General features: G+C 33.3%; 1 protein-coding gene across 2 annotated transcripts in view; it reads left to right on the top strand.

The window, feature by feature from the left end:
- MYEF2 (myelin expression factor 2) overlaps nucleotides 1–21,854 on the top strand; it is a 34,101-nt gene that overhangs the window by 9,337 nt on the left and 2,910 nt on the right. Inside the window, exons 4-16 of one of the 2 annotated variants that reach the window (XM_077127792.1) lie at nucleotides 99–106; nucleotides 217–310; nucleotides 8,365–8,556; nucleotides 9,215–9,368; nucleotides 9,902–9,951; nucleotides 10,070–10,133; nucleotides 14,292–14,393; nucleotides 15,878–15,928; nucleotides 16,217–16,285; nucleotides 16,579–16,677; nucleotides 16,950–17,021; nucleotides 18,599–18,807; nucleotides 18,886–18,937. In XM_077127792.1, the coding sequence (XP_076983907.1) occupies nucleotides 99–106; nucleotides 217–310; nucleotides 8,365–8,556; nucleotides 9,215–9,368; nucleotides 9,902–9,951; nucleotides 10,070–10,133; nucleotides 14,292–14,393; nucleotides 15,878–15,928; nucleotides 16,217–16,285; nucleotides 16,579–16,677; nucleotides 16,950–17,021; nucleotides 18,599–18,807; nucleotides 18,886–18,937 (1,216 nt within the window). The remainder of the gene's footprint in view (nucleotides 1–98; nucleotides 107–216; nucleotides 311–8,364; nucleotides 8,557–9,214; nucleotides 9,369–9,901; nucleotides 9,952–10,069; nucleotides 10,134–14,291; nucleotides 14,394–15,877; nucleotides 15,929–16,216; nucleotides 16,286–16,578; nucleotides 16,678–16,949; nucleotides 17,022–18,598; nucleotides 18,808–18,885; nucleotides 18,938–21,854) is intronic. The other variant, XM_077127793.1, reaches the window with a different exon arrangement.

Raw genomic sequence — 21,854 nt, 5'->3', positions numbered from 1 at the left:
CTTTTAATGACTTAAATGTTATAATCTGCTATTAACTTCTTCTACTGATCTAAAATTTTTTTTCTTTTGCATATATTGACAAATCTCCCTGGATATAGGGTTGTGGGTAAGAATTTTTTTTTTTTTTTTTAAGTATCAAGTCAAATTTAAACATCTGATGGGGGAAAAAATCTTAGTACTTAAACATTTCCTATCAATTTTTTTTTCTCTGTTAAGTGTGGTTGAATTCAAAGATGAAGAATTTGTAAAGAAAGCTTTAGAAACTATGAACAAATATGATCTTAGTGGGAGACCACTGAATATTAAAGAGGTAAGATTTCTTATGTTTGGAATAATTTAAAGACTTGTGCGTCAGGACATTTTTTTTTTTTGGACTTTCATTTTTAGTGAAGTGTTTTACTACAACACTTTTTTAGCATGAATACTTATTAAAACATTGTATATGGATGATGGTTTTACTTGTACATGATTTCCCATTTGCCCTTAGGCAGTTATCCTGTATATTCAAATTTACTCTAAGTTCTTATAAGAAGAGGTGTGTGATTAAACAAACCTCAGGAGCCAGAAATTTAAAGATGACATACTTTAGGTGCTGACTTCATTTGGTATTGACGTTTTCAGTTTTTAGAGTATATTGTTTAATTGGGGGACTGCAGAAGGTATTCTTGCTGATAATTAAATGTTGCTTAGTTATTTAAATAAATAAATACCTTAAGGATTTGAATAAAATTCATTCTCACTTAAGAAATTAAATCTGGAAACCAGGTTAAAATTAAAGAAAAATTATAAATTGCCTAGAAAATTTGTAACTAGAACTTGGAAACCTCTAAAATGAAAATGTTCCCTGTGTATGGAATTGTAATAGTGTAATTATGTTGACTACAGAATGCTCAGTAGAAGCATAAAAAGACTAATGTGTAGTTAATTGTAATTGACCTAGGAAATGACTAGCTTAGATAGAATTATTTTCATGGGTTCCTTTGTTTCATATTGATAAGTCTCTCTGAGTAATTTGCACACTGGTTCTGTCTGGATCCTTGTCTATGTTAAAAGAAATAGAGATTGTAACTGCAATCTCAAAGAGTCCCCATCTCCTGTGCTAATTAATTGCTGTAGTGTCAGTCAGCCTTGACATTTAATTGAGTAATAATTTGAGTCTCAACTTCATTGCTTTCTAGCCATGTTACTAGGCATATTTCTTAAGTTCTCTAAGCCTCAGTAATTGTAAGACTACTATTAATAATACTTAATAGAGTTTTTATAATAAATTATTTTAGACCAATTTTAGGTTTGCAGAAATATTGCAAAGAAATATTGCAGACAGTTCCAATATACCACTCCCCACACACAGTTTCCCCTACATCTTGCATTACTGTGGTACATTTAAATGTTAAAATTGATGAACAAATTTTGATACATTATTAGTAATTAAAAGTCCATAGTTTACATTAGGATTCCTTTTTTGTGATATAGATAGTGTTAAAATTTCACTGCCCTAAAAAATACTCTGTTCTCCACCTGTTCATCCCTTCCTCCATCCCACCCCTCCCCCAATCCATGATAACCACTGATCTTTTTACTGTCTGTAGTTTTGCCTTTGCCATGATATGATATAGTTGGAATTTATACATTATGTTGCCTTTTTTATGTTTGCTTCTTTCACTTACTGTGAATTTAAGGTTCTTTCATGTCTTTTCGTGGCTTGATAGCTTATTTATTTATGTATTTATTTACTTTTGCATGGGCAGGCACTGGGACTCAAACCCAGGTCTCCGGCATGGTAGGTGAGAATTCTACCTGCTGAGCCACCATTGCACTGCCCTCATTTATTTTTATTACAGAATAATATATCCCAATTTATGATGTACCACAGTTTATCCAATTATATATGGAAGGGTATATAGGGTGCTTCCAGTTTTTGGCATTTATGAATAAAGCTGCTATTTAACATTCATGTGCATGTTTTTGTATGGGCATACGTTTTCACTTCCTTTGCATAAATACCTAGGAGTGCAATTCCTCCATCATATGGTAAGCCTTATGTTTAGCTTTGTAAGAAGCTGCCAAACTGTCTTTCAAAGTGGCTGTAACTTTTTGCCTTCCCACCAGCCATGAATGAGAGTTTTTTTATTTCACATCCTTACCAGCATTTGGTGTTGTTGTTTTGGATTTTATCCTTTCTGATAGGTGTTTAGTGGTATCTCATTGTTTTAATTTTCAGTTCCTTAGTGATATATGATGTTGAGCATCTTTCCACTTGCTTATTTGCCATTTATATATCTTCTTTGGTAAGGTATCTATTCAACCCTTTTGAACATTTTTAAATCGGGTTTTCTTACTATTGTGTTTGTAGAGTTGTTTGTATATTTTGGATACAAGTCCCTTATCAGATAGGTGTTTTGTAAAATATTTTCTCTGTGTATCTATGGCTTGTCTTTCATTCTTTTAACAGTGTCCTTTGCAGAGGAGAAGTTTTTACTTTTAGTGAAGTCCATTTATCAATTGTTTATATCATGGATCGTGGCTTTTGTAGTAGTACCTAAGAAGTTATCACCAAACCCAAGATCACCTAGATTTTCTCCTGTGTTATCTTTTAGAAATTTTATGGTTTTGCATTTTACATTCAGGTCTCCGATCCATTTTGAGTTGATTTTTTGTGAAAAAAATCTGTATCTAGATTGCTTTTTTTTGCATGTGGATATCTAGTTATTCCACTACCATTTTTTGAAAAGACCTTTCTAATAGGGTTTTTATGAGGATGAAATGAGAAACATGGTAAAAATCTCAGGCTCAGTTTTCTATGGTAGGTGCCAGAGAATCTGTATGACTCAGTGCAAGTTACTTAGACTCTGTTCTTTGTTTCCTTATCAGTAAAATGGAGATAATAATACAATGTACTTGATAGTGTTATAAGGATTCAAAGAGTTAATGTTAACTACTTAATAAATATTAGCTATTTATTGTAATCATGCTGTTATTTTATAAAGCACTTAACACAGTGAGAAAAATATATCTACATAATAAATGTTAGCTGTATTGATAATTATGATTTGTTATTATTATTCCTGTACAAGATAGGAATGTTACTGGTAGTTATTCTCTTGTTCTTGAATGTCAGGTGATAACAGCATAAAATTTAAAGGCCATGCTACCAAAAAATACAAGTATTTCATATCTCTTTATTGGAGATAGCTCTTCAATTCCTCTAACCCTGTTTCCTGTTCAGCCTGGGGTTTATATTTTTGAAAATGTTGACAGGAAAATGAAGAATTAGAAAGGGAAGACTTTAGATTGTTGTGGTCTGTGCCAGCTCATTTATTTGGTGATACCACTGTTTCAGATATATTGGTATTCTAAGTAATTTCCCATAAAGATGGTGTTTTATAAATTAGTCACCCTTATGGGGAAGTTATTTTGATTATTGTAATTTGCTGTTTTATGATGTCTCCTATTCCTCTTCAAAGGATAGTACTATAGATTCTCAGTGTCTGTTTTTCTTTTTTCTTTGAAAGAAAGTTTCTTGGATATTAAAGGCCAAGGTCATGTTGTTTGTGTTCTTTTGTTTGAGCACACCGTTATCCTCAGTAATATTTCATAGGCCCTAGAGTAGTTATATGATCCCTGCTGATTCAGTGTGCCTTCGTTTTTTTACTTTTTAGTGGAAAAAAATAAGGTTGAATTTGGTGTAGCTAAATGATGAGGCATTCTTTATTCAATGAAACTTTTCTGGATTAACATCAGTAAAGGTGATCTCTTTTCTAGGAATATGTAGGAATTTGAAGTTGTTGTATTAATATTTTAATTGTATAGGAATACTGGTGAATCTAGTGGCATTTTTTAGTGGCCAGAGTCAGTGCTTAGAAATACCACTGAGATGGAAATCTAAAGGTATGTTTCTCATGTTTTTAAGAGATCTTAGAATTATCTTTTTTTTTAATTGAATGAGGGTTTGTAGCAGTCTAATAACAATAATAGGTAGGGACTTGCAGACCGAAATCTAGGAGTCTGTTAAATAGTAGGCAATTAGTTATATTTTAAAAATTATGTGTTTATATAGGATAGATACACACATACTGACTAAAATATAGTACTTTATTTTGTTACTGGTAAAGGCAAACAGTCCTAGCTGTCTAATAGTTTATAGTATCTCCCCTATTATGTCTTCCCCCATAGGCAGCTACTATCCTAAATTTTATGTTTGTACAAGGTTTTGAAACATCCGACCTGAAGCACTTATATTTATTAACCTGAAATTTTTATAGCATTCTTCAAAAAATTTCTTTATATTTTTTCATGGTGAGGAAATACTTTGTAAGCCAGAATACGTTTATTCTTTTTCCCAATATTGCTGGGTGGGATCTTTTTTTTTTTTTAAACTGCAAAGCTTATTTTATTTATTTATTTGTTTTTTTCTACCTAAAGATGATATACCAAAAAGTTATTCTTTTCATTTAAATATTTTTATTGACAAATCTTCACACACATACAGTCCATACAGGGTGTACAATCAGTGGCCCACAGTATCATCAGGTAGTTGTATATTCATCACCATAATCATTTTTAGAACATTTGCATCACTCCAGAAAAAGAAATAAAAAGAACAAAGGAAAAATCTCATACATACTATACCCCTTACCCTGCCCTCTCATTGACCGCTTGTCTACCAAATTTATTTTACCCTTATTCCCCCTATTATTTACTTATTTTTTATCCGTATTTTTTTATTTATCTGTCCCTATCCTGGATAAAAGGAGCATCAGATACAAGTTTTCACAATCACACTTGTCATATTGTAAAAGTTATATCTTTATTGTACAAAATTGTCTTTAAGAATCAAGGCTACTGGAACACAGCCCAACAGTTTCAGGTACTTCCCTCTAGTCACTCCAATACACCATAAACTAAAAAATGATATCTATATAATGCATAAGAATAATCTCCAGGATAACCTCTCGACTCTTGTTTGAAATCTCTTAGCCATTGAAACTTTATGTTGTCTCATTTCTCTCTTCCCCCTTTTGTTTAAGAAGGCTTTCTTAATCCCATGATGCTGGGTCCCAGCTCATCCTGGGAATTCTTTCCCACATTGCCAGGGAGATTTACACCCCTGGGAGTCATGTCCCACGTAGTGAGGAGGGCAGTGAGGTCGGCAGTGAGGTCACCTGCTGAGATGGCTTAGAGAGAGAGGCCACATCTGAGCCACAAAAGAGGTTCTCTGGGAGTGACTCTTAAGCATAATTTTAAGTAGGTTTAGCCTGTCCTTTGCAGCAATAAGCTTCATAGGGGAGAGTCCCAAGATTGAGGGCTTGGTCTTTTGATTTTGTTGTCCCCACTGCTTGCGAGAATATCAGGAATTCTCCAGATGTGGAAATTGAATATGTCTTCCTTTCTCTTCAGTTCCCTAAGGGGACTTTGCAAATAATTTTTTATCCTCTGCCTAAATTACTCTGGCATAGATCAGGGCATCACTAACCAGGACAAACCAACAAGAGCTTACGCCCTATTTAAGATTCCATGTACTTAAAGAGTTCAACTAAATCGACCATACAAGTTAAATTAGGTAATGTGCTACCCAAAATATAAAATTTGCATCAAATAAACCTCTCTCCCTTTGGTGTCACACAGAAGTTGAAGTTTTAAAATATTGATGATATCATCCTTTACCCTGTATTCTAATCTACCTTAGTCCTATCCAGATCAGCTTTATTCAAATCTCCACTCGAAGTCTGAGCCCTTTTTCAACTTTTGAAAACATTTCCTGTATGAGCTAGTGCTGACTTTCATAGCTTCAGAGCTCTGATTCTGAGTCTTAGGTGTCACATAAATACCCAAAGTTTGTAGGAATGACTAGGTTATATACAAACAGCTCAGTATCTCAGAATTTAGATATAACAGTTACAATTCCTGAATATATGTGACTACTGTAAGAGTGTACAGTCTAGGACCTTTTACAATAGCCCCCAACCCATATTCTCAACTTCAGTTCAGCGAGTTTTTATTTATAGTTAGTCCATATGAGTGAGGCATGATAATATGTGTCTTTTTGTTTCTGGCATTTCATTTAACATAAAGACAGTCCTTAGGTTCATTTGCCTGGTTGCATGACTCACAATATATTCCTTCTTGCTGCTGGCTCAGTTATCCATTGTATGTATACAACCATAGTTCCCCCTTCCTTCTTTCAGTTGTTCTACCCTTAGGCCACCTCCATCCATTGTGAATCATGAACACTGCCAATGTAAACACCAGTGTGTGCAAATGTCCGTTCAGTCCCCACACTCATATACCCCAGGTATATACTGAGCAACGGGAATTTGGGATCCTATGGCAGCCTCACACCCTAGCCTTTGTGGAACCACCACACTGCCCCCAAGGGGCTGCACCTCTTAGTTTCCCTACTAACAGTAAATAGCTGTATCTCTTTCTCTGCATTTTCTCTAGCACTTATTTCTGTTCATTTTTAAGCAGTTTTATTTACTTATCATACAATCCAACTTAAGTAAATAGACATGCCTTCACCACCATAATCTATACGAAGACATTTCCTTTTCTTCCACAAAGAATCCATACCCCTCTCTCATGCCCCCCCCCCCTTTTGACAGTTAGTTTTGGCATAATGCCTTTGTTACATTCAGTGGAAGCTTATTACAATGTTACTGTTGATTATAGACCCTAGCTTGCATTGATTGTACTTTTTCCCCCTATGCTGTCCATTTTAACACATTGCAATATTGACATTTATTTGTTCTCATGAAAAAGCATTTTTATATTTGTACATTTAATCACCATCATTGTCCACTCTAAGCATTCCTAAGTTATACCAACTCAGTCTTTATCTTCTATCTCTCCTTCTGGTTTCATATGTGCCCCAGCCCTTCTCCCTCAATTATACTCACATTCAACCTATTTATTATTATTGTGCTATCCATTTCTGAATTTTTACAATCAGTCCTGTTACACAATCTGTATTCCTTCAGCACCAAATGCCCAATCTCTACCTTATATCTATCTCTTGATAACCTGTGTTCTTAACTTCAACTCTCAAAGATCACTCATTAATGTTAGTTTATATTAGTGAGACTATATAGTATTTGTCCTTTTTGTTTCTAGCTAATTTCATTCAGCATAATGTCCTCAAGGTTCATCCATGTTGTTACATGCTTCATGACTTTATTCTGTCTTATAGCTGCATAATACTGCTTCATTTGTATATGCCATAGCTTGTTTAGCCACTCAGTTGATGGACATTTGGGCTGTTTCCTTCTCTTGGCAATTGTAAATAATGCTGCTGTAAACATCAGTATGCAAATGTCCATTTGTGTCCTTGCTTTCAGTGTCTCTGAATATATATGTAGCAGTGGGAAAGCTGGATCATATGGAAATTCTATAGTATTTCTGAGGAACTGTACCTTTAATCTTTAATTCACTTTTCTCCCTTTTATTCTCCCAGCTGTCTTAGAGAATTTATTAAAGTCACTAATTTTCTTTTTGTCTTCTCAGACTGAGGCTAGCAGAGTAGAGTTGATGGTTACATTAGTGTAATCATTTACTGTTGTAGATGATAATCTATGTGTTTGTGTTTTTTTTTTTTCTTTGCTTTCTATCAAGTGGAATGAGTGAGAAGTACATTTAAACTTCCTTTTTTGATTTTGCTTGAAGGTAGGATAATTCTTTTATAAAATTACTGTACTTTTTTTTAAAAAAGCAAAATACAGCATTTACTATCATTCTTCACTTGGACACTTAGCCTTCCTTTATCTTTTCTCCCCATCTTAGATCATGATCATTTTTGAGGAAGGAAAGAGGTTAGAAGGTAGATAATTATATTTTGGGGCAGGAATGAAATTTATGGATTGGAATTAGGATAGTTTCCTCTCTCCACCAGTATTCTTGGGTCTTTTAATCGTCTGTTGCATTATTGAAAGGGTTAGAATTGGTCTGAGTTTGGCATTGCATTGGGGGCATGCAGTGGTGAGAATTCACCATTACTGCATTTTGGAAAGAAAAGATTCACAGTAAGTACTTAGCTTCTCTTTGAGTTAATGTTTATCTATACGTATTTATGTGTATGTGTCATATACTTGTACACTAGTATGAGGATACAGTTAAACTAATTTCAAATTCTTAAGTGACTTTAGTGATTGGAAAGAAGTACTTAACTGACATCCCTGGAGATTGAAATCTTTTGTCTGTCCACAGGTTTTAATGGGATTCAGTTCTTTGGATGAGAAAAAAATGCTCACTCTTCAAGAGGTTCAAACATTTGATCCAGATGGCATAGACTGTAGAATTTGAAGTTGTTATTTTAATTATATGAGTATACTGGTATATCTAGTGGCATTTAATGTTCACTGTGTATTGTAGGATCCTGATGGAGAAAATGCTCGTAGGGCATTGCAACGAACAGGAGGATCATTTCCAGGAGGACATGTCCCTGATATGGGATCAGGGTTGATGAATTTACCGCCTTCCATTCTCAATAATCCAAACATTCCTCCTGAAGTTATCAGTAATTTGCAGGCTGGTAGACTTGGTTCCACAATTTTTGTTGCTAATGTAAGTTTAAGCTTTAGTCTAAAATTTTGTCATTCAGATATGTAGTTGTAATCAGTACTTTATTTCATTAGATTAATGGCTTATAGGTTTATAGACTATTTTGCTTGTTTTTTTGTTTGTTTGCTTTGTTTTTTACATGGGCAGGCACCGGGAATCGAACCTGGGTCCCCAGCGTGGCAGGCGAGAACTCTGCCACTGAGCCACCGTTGCCCACTGTTTTGCTTGTTTTTAACTGAAGTTAGTGAAACAGTAATTATTATAAATGCAAACCCAATTAAAGTCTATATATATTAAGTTAGAGTATAAATGCAGCTATTTAAGATTTTTTTAAAAAGGGAACTTTGAAATTTATAAACATTTATGTGGTTCTTAAAATTATTTAACTTTTGTGTGTTTTATTTATATTGGTGAATGGACTTCTTGTGGTTTTGATATTTGTGAATGTGCATGTTGTAGTTGACTTACAATTTATTCTAAGTTTTTGAAAGTTAATAAAATCAGTGATACTCTCCAAAATCAGAATTTCTCCCAGTAAAAGTAGATGTGCAAGTTTAAATCTCTATTGGTTTGAGAATTTAGAAGATGTTCTTTTTGTATGATTTATAAATGGGGCAGAGGGATTTATTAGGTATGTAACTTTATGTAATTTTATGTTAAGCTGGACTTCAAGGTTGGTTGGAAGAAACTGAAGGAAGTATTCAGCATAGCTGGAACAGTAAAGCGGGCAGATATTAAAGAAGACAAAGATGGCAAGAGCAGAGGAATGGGCACAGTCACTTTTGAACAAGCAATTGAAGCAGTTCAAGCAATTTGTATCCTGATTTACATTTTAGCATTATTTAATGAGATTGAAGAAACTTGATACCATTCTGTGGGGATCATGGGATTTAAGATTGCCTGGCTTAGAAACTAGTTAGATTAGTCTCCAAGCATGTAAGGCCATTACTATGTCCAAGTACTAAAGTCATTCTTAAAACTTCAATTAGCTGTTATAGCACAGGCCTGGTAAGAACATTTTTCCCATTCTCCTTGCCTACCACAACTAATATATGTATGCATTCTTTTGAGAGTTATGTAATCTATTGCACATTAATGTAATGGCTTTAAATGAAACATTGTTAATTTTCTTTCAGTGGTTGAATTAAAATACTACATTTTGTTTATAAAATAAAATTATAAAGCAAGAATCAAAGATTTTTGAGTATCTAGGAGAGACTAGACAAGTAAGTGAATTAAAGATGTTAAGTCATCAGTGATACAAAAACCCTTTTTAAGATTATTAAACATTAGTGCGTCAGGTATAATTTTAGTCATCTTAATTGGTTTTCCTTGACTGAACCAACAGCTATGTTCAATGGGCAATTTTTATTTGATAGACCTATGCATGTGAAAATGGTGAGTTTCTTATATAGCATTTCAATCCTCCAACCTTTCAAATCTTTTATTTGCTCTTCTCTACATTGCTGTTCTTTTTCGTTATATATTAATCATATAATAAACTTTTTGTAATTAGGATGACAAGTCTGTCCCTCATGAAGATTATCGTTCACATGATAGTAAGACACCACAATTACCACGTAAGTAAAAACTATTGATTAGAAATGATGGAGACTCTTCTTTTGCACCTTTATTATGTGCTAGCACCCCAAGTTTGTGGTTACTTTCGGATGATGGAGATAGCTTGGTGTGATTAGAAAGACCAAGAAGAAAAATGTTAGGTGCCATTTTTTTTTCTTTTTGGTCATTTTCTGTGTGTGATTGCTAAATCAACACATGCCAAAAAAAATTGGGAAGTTTATATACAAGGGGGAAAATTCTCCTGTAATTTTACTACCCACATTGTAACATTTTAATGTATTTTCTTCCTGTCTTTCTTTCTATGTATACTTTTTTATATAGTTGAAAACGACCATATAAATAATTTTGTGGGGTTTTTGTTTACCAAAAGTGTAAACATTTTTTTACATTGAAGATTCTTTACAAATATTTTTATTAGCTATGTATTAATTAGTCCATTGTACAGTTGTTCCATAACTTTTCACTATTACGTATATTCATGTGTTTCAACTTCTTTTCCTTTTCCTTTAAATATCTTGGAGTAGATTTATAGATTCTCAAAGTATGCCCATTTATGAGTATTAGCAAATTGTTTTCCAAAGAATTATAAAAACCAGCAATGTATTTAACATCTGTGTCTTGATGCCCCATCTACAAAATGGGGGTAGTGATAGCACCAAAACTTCATGGGGCTGGCCTGAGTAGTACATGAGTTAGTATATGCCAAGCACTTAGAGCAGTTCTAGAATAATGTAAGCACTCCAATATTAGTTATCACTCTTATTATTTTACTGTACCTTCTCTCTGGTTATTATTAAATTTTATTGTAAAATATTTAAAATATATAAGCAGAAAGATAAAATAATGATGACTCATGTAATATATGTACTCATGTAATATTATAATATACCATATTTGTTTTATATATTTTTTCTTTAAAAATCTAAAATTTTACAGGTAAATTTAAAGCTTCCTCTCTTTTCTGCTACCACCTTCCACCATATATCTTACCCAGGGGAAACAACTGTTGAATTCATTGTTATCATTTAAGTTTTTATGATTTGACTACCTGTTTATACATCCATGGAACTACATGAAATTGTTGACATGAAATTGTTTTGCTGGTTTTGAAACTTATTGAGAGTGACATCATATTGTACGTACTATTCTGCAACTTGCTGTTTTGTGTTTAACATTGTATTTGAGGTTCATTTATGTTGATTGATGTAGCTCTAGTTCCTTCATTTTAACCGCTAATACCATATTTATCTGTTGTCTTGATTTATTTGTTATTCATATTTTTTGTTGTTACAAACAGTACTGCAATTTAGATTCTTGTTTGTGTGTATGTGCATGAGTTTCTTAGTTATATATACCTGGAAATGGAACTCTTGCATTGTGGGTCACACACATCTAAACTTAACGTTGTTAGATTACTCCTTGAAGTGGTTGTATCAATTTATGCTTCAGTGATTTATGAAATGTTTCCATTTCTTCAAATCCTCAGGAATCTTAGAGTAAATGTCATTCCATTTTAATTTTATTTTCATTTTCCTGATTATTTGTGAGATTTAACACCTTTCCTTATGGTTATTTGTTTAATATTAATATAAGTACAAGAGTTCTGTTCAGATTTGCCTGGTACATTTTCCTCATCCTTTTACTGTATTAAAGATATTATAGCTGCAAATAAATTTTTAGAAAATCAGTCTGATAGTCTTTTCCATGAAATCGAGTTTACTTTACTCCCATTTATTGGTTTATTTTGATTAATAACCATTATTCTATTTGTGTTTTATTTTTCTACTTTTTACAAATGCTTTTCTCCTATTTTCCTTTTCTTTTTAGTAGTTCTGGATATTTTAATATGTCTACTTAAATTCTGAAGTTAATATAATAATTCTCTTACCAAATAGTAAATTGACTTTCAAATGCTTTAATTCTGATCACCTTCTTACTGAACTATATGCTAAATATTATTATTTTAGTTGTGTATTGTTTGTTTGGTTTTTTTTTAATCCTATAAATTAGACATTATTATTTACCATTTTCTTTGCCTATCATTTTTCTGCCTTTGTAGACTCTGGATTTAGTTTTTCCCCCTAAGTATATCTTTAAAAGATCTTTTAATGAAGGTCTCTCGTTAGTAAATTCTCTCAGTTTTGGATTTCTGTACATGTCTTGAGAGCTAGTTTCACTGGTGAGGTGGTTTAAGATAGTCATCTTCTCTCGGTACTTTAAAAATATTCCATAGTCCTCTACTTCCCGTTGTTGCTATGAAGTCAAATGTGAGTTAAACTGTCTTTTCTTTATTTGTAATCTGTGTCTTTGAGTAGGTGATTTTAAGAGCTGTTTCTTTGGCATGCAGTTTTACTATTTATAGGGCTTTCACAATCTGACAATTCAGGTTTTTTTAAACATAAATTATGAACAATTCTAAGCCATATGTCTTTGAATATTGTTTGTAATTTTTTCCCCTTTGTACAGCAGTTGTCTCTCCTATTGCCAAGCTTACCTTCTCACTCAGGGTGTCATCTTTCAAGGTCCCTGCTTTATGCAGGGGATTCTAATCTACTCTTCCCCTATTAACACTTATATTTATTTAGATAAAAATTAAACACATCAAAATTAAACACATTCTATTATGTTCTACTTTCTTTATATAATATCTATTCTGAAAAAATAGATATACATTTTTGTGTGTGTGTGCTATATGCCCAGGGTCAAATTTCATTCTTTTTCCATGTGAGCATCCCAATACTGCAACACCATTTTGTTGAATTTTTGTTTGCTTTTCCTTTCTTTCTTTGTTTTTGGGATGTGCATGGGCTGGGAATTAAACTTGGGTCCCCTGTACTCCCCTATGGCAGGTGAGAATTCTACCACTGAACAACCCTTGCACCTCTGATAGATATAAATTTTTATATACTGTTTTGAGATATGGTATGAAGTTATGTAAGATTTTGACAGAGTTTGTTTTATTAATCATAATAATCCTTCCACTCCCCTTTCATTTTTTCTCTCTCTTCCTCCTTTCCTTGCACAAACTATAACTTGACAAGTAGGAGGCTCCTCATTTCTTATTCAGAATTCCTCTGATATTCTTACTTTTTTACAAGAACCAGATTTTATAAGAACCAGATCTCTTATGATTTTCTGTTCTGCGACGTGGAATCAGCCTGCCTTCAAGGAGTCCTGGTTCCATTTAGGAGTGGTACTTATAATAGTAAACAGTTATGTCAGAGATGAAAAGCATGGGTGCTACTTGTGCACATGCCCATTGGTGAAGGTGAGCAGTGGTACTGTTTTGAGTTGGACTATATTTAGGGACTGAGTTAAAAAATATATTTCCCTTAAATTTATAAGGTCATGTTATCTTCACTATTTAACACAACATGCTGCTGTACTCTACTCTTTTTTTTAAAAAAATGTAGTATATTAATATATGGTTTACTCAACCTCTAGAATGTTCTCATATATTGGCTAGAAAGAATTTTAAAACCATACTCAGATTCAATAGAATAAAAAAAATTCTCACCCAAATGTTTGATCTATTTTAAGATCAAATTTTATTTCAGTCTATTTTCACTTAATTTAAGTAGCTTATTTTTAGAAAGGTAGTAAAATGAATTTTGGATTTAGAGAAAAAAGATGATGTCAATTCTAGTCTTCTCTCAGTTATGACATTGGGCAAGTAATTTACAGTCTCAGATTTCCTCATTTTTATGGAAAATAAAGGTGTCATAAATGTAAAGAAATATTCCATTGGTAGAGCTTGGTAATGTAATATTTACTTTATTATGTTGTCATAGTTGTAGACTTTTCAGATTGATTTGAACCATCTTAAAAGTAATTCTTAAGATTTTAATTGGTTGTACAAATTTGGGCAAGATGCCCATTTTCATATATGCATACCATCTATGAAGTGCTATAATATTATTAAAGTTCCTCTTGGTACTTCATTAGGCCTTCTTGGTATGCCTTTTGGGTATAAGATGGACCTGCTTCATAAAGCACTTATCTCATTAATAAATAGTATTACAGTAAGGCTTCACTATGCTATTTTCTCAATGAAAATGAGAAAAGTGCTTCTATTTTTAGCAGACATGTAACTTTTTATTTTAGTGCTAGTTAATTAATCATGTATGATCTTGGTAATACTGTTATTTGTGTTTTAGGTGGTCTTGGAGGCATTGGAATGGGACTTGGTCCAGGTGGACAGCCTATTAGTGCCAGCCAGTTGAACTTTGGTGGTGTAATGGGAAATTTAGGTCCAAGTGGTGAGTATGCTTGACTTTCTTAGTTATTTTTAAATGATACATTTGCTAGTCAGTAATACTTACTAGTATTACTAGTCAGTAAATACTTTTTTTAGATATTTAGGATGTCACTTCAGTCTGAAAAAAAAAAGTAAGAGTGCACCTGACATGAAAGAAGGTGGGCAAAGTCTGGGTTTCTCCTGAGGTCAGCCATTTGGTAGCTAGATTTTTAGCAGTGTGGATTTTAAGATGTCTTAAAGGCAGAAGGAGAATACTCAACATAGTCCCCTGTGTTTCATAGATATATAGTATTTGCGAAATGGCTGAAATGCTGCCATATCATAATCAACTTACATATTTATATCTAGTTAGGAAAAAGCTTTCCAGGTAGTCATTTGACTTCTCACCTGGACTCAAACTTATCTTTGGAGATTTCAAGCTTTATGGTCTCAGTGCCCTTTTATATTCTTAAAAATTGTTGAGGACTCTAAAGTTTCTTACATGGTTATGTGTATCAGTGTATTACTAATTAAAACTGAGAAATTTTAAAAATTATGTATTTATTTAAAAATAACAATAAGTCCATACATGTTAACATAAATATTATTTTTAAGAAAATAAATTGAATTTTCCAAAACACAAAAATATTGAGAAGTGGCATGGTTTTACCTTTTTGCAAATTTCTTTAATGTTTGGCTTAGTACAAAACGACCACATTACCTATCTGCTTCTGAGTTTAGATTGTTGCAGTATCATCAACATCTCTGGAAGATCTCTAGAAAAATCTCACCTTATACTCATGAGAGAAAGGGATTAAAACAGTCAAATTATGTCTTATTATGAAGATAGTCCTGGGTCTTTTAGACCCTGAAGGATCCCTAGACCACACTTTGAGAACTGTTACACTTGACAGATTTATAAATGCTATCAGAATCCTACTTTTGTTGAGATGCTATAGCCACATTTCAAATTATGAGGGTGCTTATGGTAATTTTGCTTATCCAAATAAAAGGAGATTTTCTTCCTTACTCTTAGGTCAACATACCCCCTCACCTTCCCTAAACATAGAGTTTCTTGTTTTTACTGCTTTTTAGCTTCCATGTTTAGAGGAGTTCTTACTGACTTGATCTCTAGATCTCCTATAGATATATTCTGTGTCTGTGCTGAGTAAAAAAAACAGTTTGTGAGTGATATTTTTGTGTCTGTTCTGCAAGAAAATAAAAAAAGAATGACTGCATAGGCCTAGATATTCTCTAGTGGAATACCATAGGAGCAACCAGTGATTTTTGCTTTCTTATGTAATAAATGTTCAGAGAGGCCATTTGGAAGACTCATGACTAGACAACTGCCATGACATAGCACTTTTAACCATCCTTTCTGCACCCTGCTTCTTTTCTAGTTTCATTGTGGCTAGACTAATGGTACCTACTTTCTATACTGCATTATCATTCGTTAGTCATAAAAATAAGATTTACTGAAAGTACATACTGTGTATTTTATTTGAGGTATGGGAATGGATGGTCCAGGTTTTGGAGGAATGAATAGAATTGGAGGAGGTATGTATAAGCATTTGTTTTTTTGTGTGTACCTATCATCATTTTCTTAATAAACCATATGGAGAATTCCAAGGGAAAAAAGGCATGGTTTTGTTGGTACATTTCCTAAAGACTGCTAGCAGAAATTTGAGTCGGGTATATAGTTAAGGGAATATGAAAAATGATGTGCAAAGAAGTAGCTGTGCCAGGTAGGGTGGATGAAAGGCTTACCAGTGATAACGTTCACAAAATGGACCATTTAGTTATACAGCTACTTGTCAGGTATAATAATTAAACTTTATTCCATAGGAATCGGGTTTGGTGGCCTGGAAGCAATGAATAGCATGGGGGGATTTGGTGGAGTTGGCCGAATGGGAGGTAGGTAAATGTGTACAATGGGATGTCTAAGCTACATTTAGTTCTCCCCTTCACATAGGAAATGGGTGCTATAGAGGTCTTAACTGGGCATAAGGGCACTAGAGGGGATAGGGTCTGGCATGGCAGGAGGGGGAATGATATGTGAGGCATGTGAGGTAAGTTAGGTGAATGACAAATTTTTTTTGTTTTTTTGACACGTGCTGTCTTTTGTTTTAGCTTAGATATATTCCTAAATGCTTTATCTTGTATCAAGATACTTGAAAAAGGTTTAATTTATGGTGTCATCTTTTCAGAGCTATACCGTGGTGCGATGGCTAGTAGCATGGAGAGAGATTTTGGACGTGGTGATATTGGAATAAATCGAGGCTTTGGAGATTCCTTTGGTAGACTTGGTAGGACTGCATACTTCTCCTTTTTTCGGCAGGTTATACTGTTTAAAATTTATTTCTCTCCCTTTTTGTGAGAAATTGAAAATTTATATTATCGTACCCTAAAGATTTTAATGTGCTAGTTCTCTTTTTCAATATCTTACATATTTGAACTTGTATTTACAGAAGACTTTATACTTTTGAGTTACTATATAACTTCTGAGTGTAGTGTTTTGGGAATTTTAAAGTATGATTATTTAAATTAATTAGTTTATTATTTTTCCATCCTTGTTTAGGCAGTGCAATGATTGGAGGGTTTGCAGGAAGAATAGGAGCTTCTAACATTGGTCCAGTAGGATCTGGAATAAGTAGGTTTAAATTTTACTAGAATTTATTCAGTAATATTTGAGTGCTTGCAAGAATAGCTATTGTAGTATAGTAATACTTTGTTCTTGATTGTTAATATGTCTTGTCATAATTCAGAGAGGCTTTGATAATTCCTGAGCTAAGTCTTTCTTTTTGATCACTAAAATTTCTAAACTGTTTGAACTTTACTTCTTTGACATTTCTAAACTAACAACTGAGTGTTCACTGTCAGCATATCCAAAGAAGCTGCTTTCCATTTAAGCAATCTGAGCATTTCTCTGATCGTGTGTCAGAAACAACTTTAAATCTACTACCTTGCTTAGTTTCTATAACTGCTGTAGGTGACTGGCTTATTTTATTTGTGAATTGCCCCAGACGTAACATTTCTAGACCACTGGAGATGAGGGCTAAGGATGAAGAGGTGCTTATTTCCTCTCCTCTTAAGCCATTCTCATAAACAAATCAAGAATAACACTGGAGAATGCTACTCTTACATTCTGGAGAAATCTCTTCCTTCTGTTTCTACTACCACATTTTAAAGCTTTTTATATCATCCCCTCAAACATGGTTTAGTTTTTTTTACCTCTATTGCCTACTGAGCCATGTCTCTGTGAGCCCTCCCTACTTTATTGACGTCTTTTAATTGATGAAATCTCACAAATAGGAAATACTTGAAATTTTCTAAGAGTGAATTCTAAGATCATGTCAGCTGAAGACATCCACTTTCATTGTGCCTTGCTTCTCATTTTATTCCTCTCTCATAATCTTTTCAGCCTTGGCCATTTTCCTATTAATCCTGACTTTCCTGCCTTCCTCTTTTACTTCAGTATTTACACTTCTGTTTCCCAAATTTTACATTTGTTATTCCTAGAAAGACATGTTGAAAATGTCAAGTTTTTAAAGTTCTGTGTTTGGAGAAAGTAGGTTAAAGAAAAAAAACGATGGGTTTTGAGAATGGGTAGCACTTATATACATAAGACAGAAATAGAGTCAGAGCACATGTGAGCTAGGAGCTGAATTTTCAAGCTAATGGGATGATTTCATTTCTTGTTCCCGCCACAAATTTTATACAATATCAAGATTAGATGTTGTGTTTTTCTATGGTTATTGAATATTCAATTGATATGAGAAAGGAAAATGTATGGGAAACAGAAGGGAAGATACCAAGGTGAAAGGTTAAGGTAGGAAAGGAATATTATGTCAGAGAATATAAGAATAAAAACAACTGTAACATTAGTGGGTAAAGTGATCAATAATTTATGTAATTTTTATGATGTATTTTATGAATCAATATAATTTTATAGACACTTATATGTATAATATAGGGATTATAGTTAATTTTTCTCAACTAGCGAAGTGATTCCTAAAACAAATTTTCTTCCTTGGAAAATTTTTACACTGTCAATATGGAAATAATTTTATGTTTTTAAATTGCTAATTACATGAATCTAGTAATTTTTCTCTCCTTCTCAGAACTGATTCTCTCCCTCCTCTTTCTCTCCTTCTCTTCTTTCTCCTTCTGTTTTTGAAATAAAAACACAAAACTCCCAAATTCTCCCTTCCCTCCCTGAAAATCCAGGTGGTGGAATGGGAGGCATGAACAGTATGACTGGAGGAATAGGGATGGGACTGGACCGGATGAGTTCCAGCTTTGATAGAATGGGACCAGGTATAGGAGCTGTGCTGGAAAGGAGCATCGATATGGATCGAGGATTTTTATCAGGTCCAATGGGAAGCGGAATGAGAGAAAGAATAGGCTCCAAAGGCAACCAGATATTTGTCAGAAATGTAAGCAAATAAATGTAAAGGATACTTAAAATTATTTTTTTCTTGTTTATCTGTTACTAATACCTCTTTTTATTTTAGCTGCCTTTTGACTTGACTTGGCAGAAACTAAAAGAGAAATTCAGTCAGTGTGGTAAGTATCCCAATGATTACAGCTATGTTGATACTGATTATGGAGGGAAAATTAGTTTAAAAATTTTTAACACTGTGTTTAGACCTTTATCTTTCCATCTTGAAAGTGTGCTAGGTCTAATTCTACTTCAAATAATTGAATTATTTTCCTATTCTCTGACTTAGAACAGTAAAAATTACTACTTAATGATAAGGTTTAGAGTAAGACCTGTGATGGTCTCCTTTGGATAAAAAATGCTTATTTTATCACCCGATTTTTTAAAAACTTAATATATTACCTGCATTTATAAGGGTTTTTTCCTCATGAGAAATGTTAATGAGTGGTATGTTTATTTCCTCATTTATAGTGTAGTGCAGTACATTATCAGCATGATCCACTGACATGCTGGTATTTGAATGATAAGGAATTAATACAGGAGACCCATTCTGTACGTTCTGTTTTGCCTCCACAACACAGGAAACTTAGCATAGAACCCACTGCCAGGGATGCCTTAAGTATGTTTACATTATGGTGGCCATTCTAATTCTTTTATAAACTGTTATTGGCTATAAAGATACTCCAACTCTTAATATGTTTATCAGGTCTGTAGAAGATTAGGTAATTGGTTAGAGGGCCTTTTAGGTACCAAATTTATTTGTACTATAAAATGTCTAAATTGGTAAATATCTCACTGCTACTGCTGCCCTTTTTTATTTTTATTTTTTGGTGACATTGGGAGAATTAGTGTGGATGGTACAAAACAACAGATTGCCTGCTTGTATTTTTCTACTGAATTCCAGAGACTTAAAATTACAGTAGTAAACCATAGAGTTACCTTATAATGACTAAAAGAAAGGGAAGGCTAAAAGTGGTACATTCAGTGTTGAGTTAAGAGTTAATTGTTGAGGTTATGAAGGAGATAAGTTTAGTGTTCTCTCACATAAACATGCTTTGCTGGCCATTGATAGAATTAATATTAGTATATCTAGTGTGTTCTTCTAGTAGTTTATAACTAACTCTAGTGTAGCTTGTATTGTATTGAAATTATTTGTTCACATTTTCTTCCCTCCTAGACTGAGGCTCTTGAATGCAAGAACTGTATAATCTTTTTATTGTAGCAACTTTCATTACCCCTGCACATATAGTAAGAGTTTTATTAAAGGTTTATCTCTGAATGAGTTAAGTGTTCTGAGTAGATCTTCATTCAGTCATCCATTAAATCTACAAATATATTTCTGGCAGTCTGGTAGGCACTAGAATTACAAAGGTGAACAAAATAGATTTTGTACCTTTCCTCAAAGAACATACAGTGTAGATTTGTCTAAGATATTCTACTAGCTCCCTTTGTTGATCACCCTTTTATTTGACACTAATCTAAAATTCAAGGAAGGGAAACATATATAAGTTTATAAATATCTTGTGGAAAACTAGTAAAATAGTCTCTACTAAGAGAGGACAAAATAGTAAAGTTGTTTTGGGGTATTGTTAGTCTTTGAAGAATTAAGTTTTCCTAGAATGGCTATGCAGTCTCTAGCTATGAATTGCATATACTACAGAGGAAAATATTTTACGGCCTTAGTTTAATATATCAAATGAAGGGTGGTGCAGCACATATTATCTTTGTTGTAGTTTGATTGAAAAAAAATTCTCCAAATGAGATGAGATACTATTTTTAAAAGTAGAAATGAAGATTTTAAGAGAAGATAAAAAGCAAAACAGGTCAAATAAATAATATTAAGTGAAAATGTGACCAATGTTGAATTAACTATTCTTTATTCTATGTAGGCAGATTTCCTTTTGAAGTCAGATATGAACAAGGCTTGCAGCAAAGTTGAGGGTCAGAGACATTTGGTGAGCTTCTGTTTGGAGTGGCATTGTTTTGACAGATGAGCATTAACAATTGAAAATCATTTTCTGAAAGGAAGAAATTTATATCCAAATCTACATTAAAATTTTTTGTATAGTATTTTAGCCATATAAAAGAAAGGGGCTGAATTATTATTATTCATTATTTGATCTCTAATCTTCTCATACCCCCCCTTTTTTTTTTGCACAGGCAGGTACCAGGAGACGAACCCTCTTACCCCTTTTTGATCAGTTATAGTTAAATCTTTAACCTTGAACTTTATTGATGTGAAAGAAAATGTTATACTAAATAGAATTAAGTATTTAGATATTGACAACTTTGGAAATTGGCTTGTCTGAACTCAACCATTCATTTTTTTTCCCTGCCTCAGCACTTTATTTTAAACCTTAAGAGATTTTTTTTTCTTAATATAGGAAGTTTTTTCAGCTTGCCCCAAGCCAGTAATGGCCCCTTCTTTCGCAGTAGAAGGCAGTGGATTTTGTGTGTGTGTGTGTGTGTGTGTGTGTGTGTGAACCCAAAGTGAGTGAGTATATATATTTCTGCATGTTTTTTAGTGAAAGTTAAATGGTGTTCCATCTTTTTATTCCAAACAATATCTGCCAGTAAATGATCCTACTAGCAAGGTCTCTGTTATAACATTGTCTCTAGTGGTTAACTATCCTTGATGGAGCAGTTGCAAAAGCTGAGAAAATGTTATGTAGGACGTTAATACAAAGGAAAAAAATGTTTTCAGATCTCCTGAAATGTAACAAGGAGAAGTAAGTACATATATGAAGAAAATTTGTCTTTTTTCCTTCTTCTGTGAGCGTTCTTGTTTTTACCTGTATTGATTTAAATCTACCATTTCTCTTCCATGACTAATTTTCATAACATACTTGGTGCCACACTTAGACTTTGAATTTAAATTGTGATATTGAATGAATGGCTTTGGCGCTATGATTGAAAAGCAAAAATAGCCCTTTGGGGGTTGGTAGAAATTAGATTTCTGGGAAATTGTTACTGTTTGCAGGGATGAAGAAGTGCAGTGGAGATAGATGGGAAGGAAAGAGCAGTTGGGAAGGCAGAAAAAAG

The sequence above is a fragment of the Tamandua tetradactyla genome, chromosome 14, assembly GCF_023851605.1.
Source record: "Tamandua tetradactyla isolate mTamTet1 chromosome 14, mTamTet1.pri, whole genome shotgun sequence".
Taxonomy (NCBI): domain Eukaryota; kingdom Metazoa; phylum Chordata; class Mammalia; order Pilosa; family Myrmecophagidae; genus Tamandua; species Tamandua tetradactyla.
Note: the sequence above shows the minus strand (reverse complement) of the source record. Positions and strands in the feature narration are given on the sequence as shown.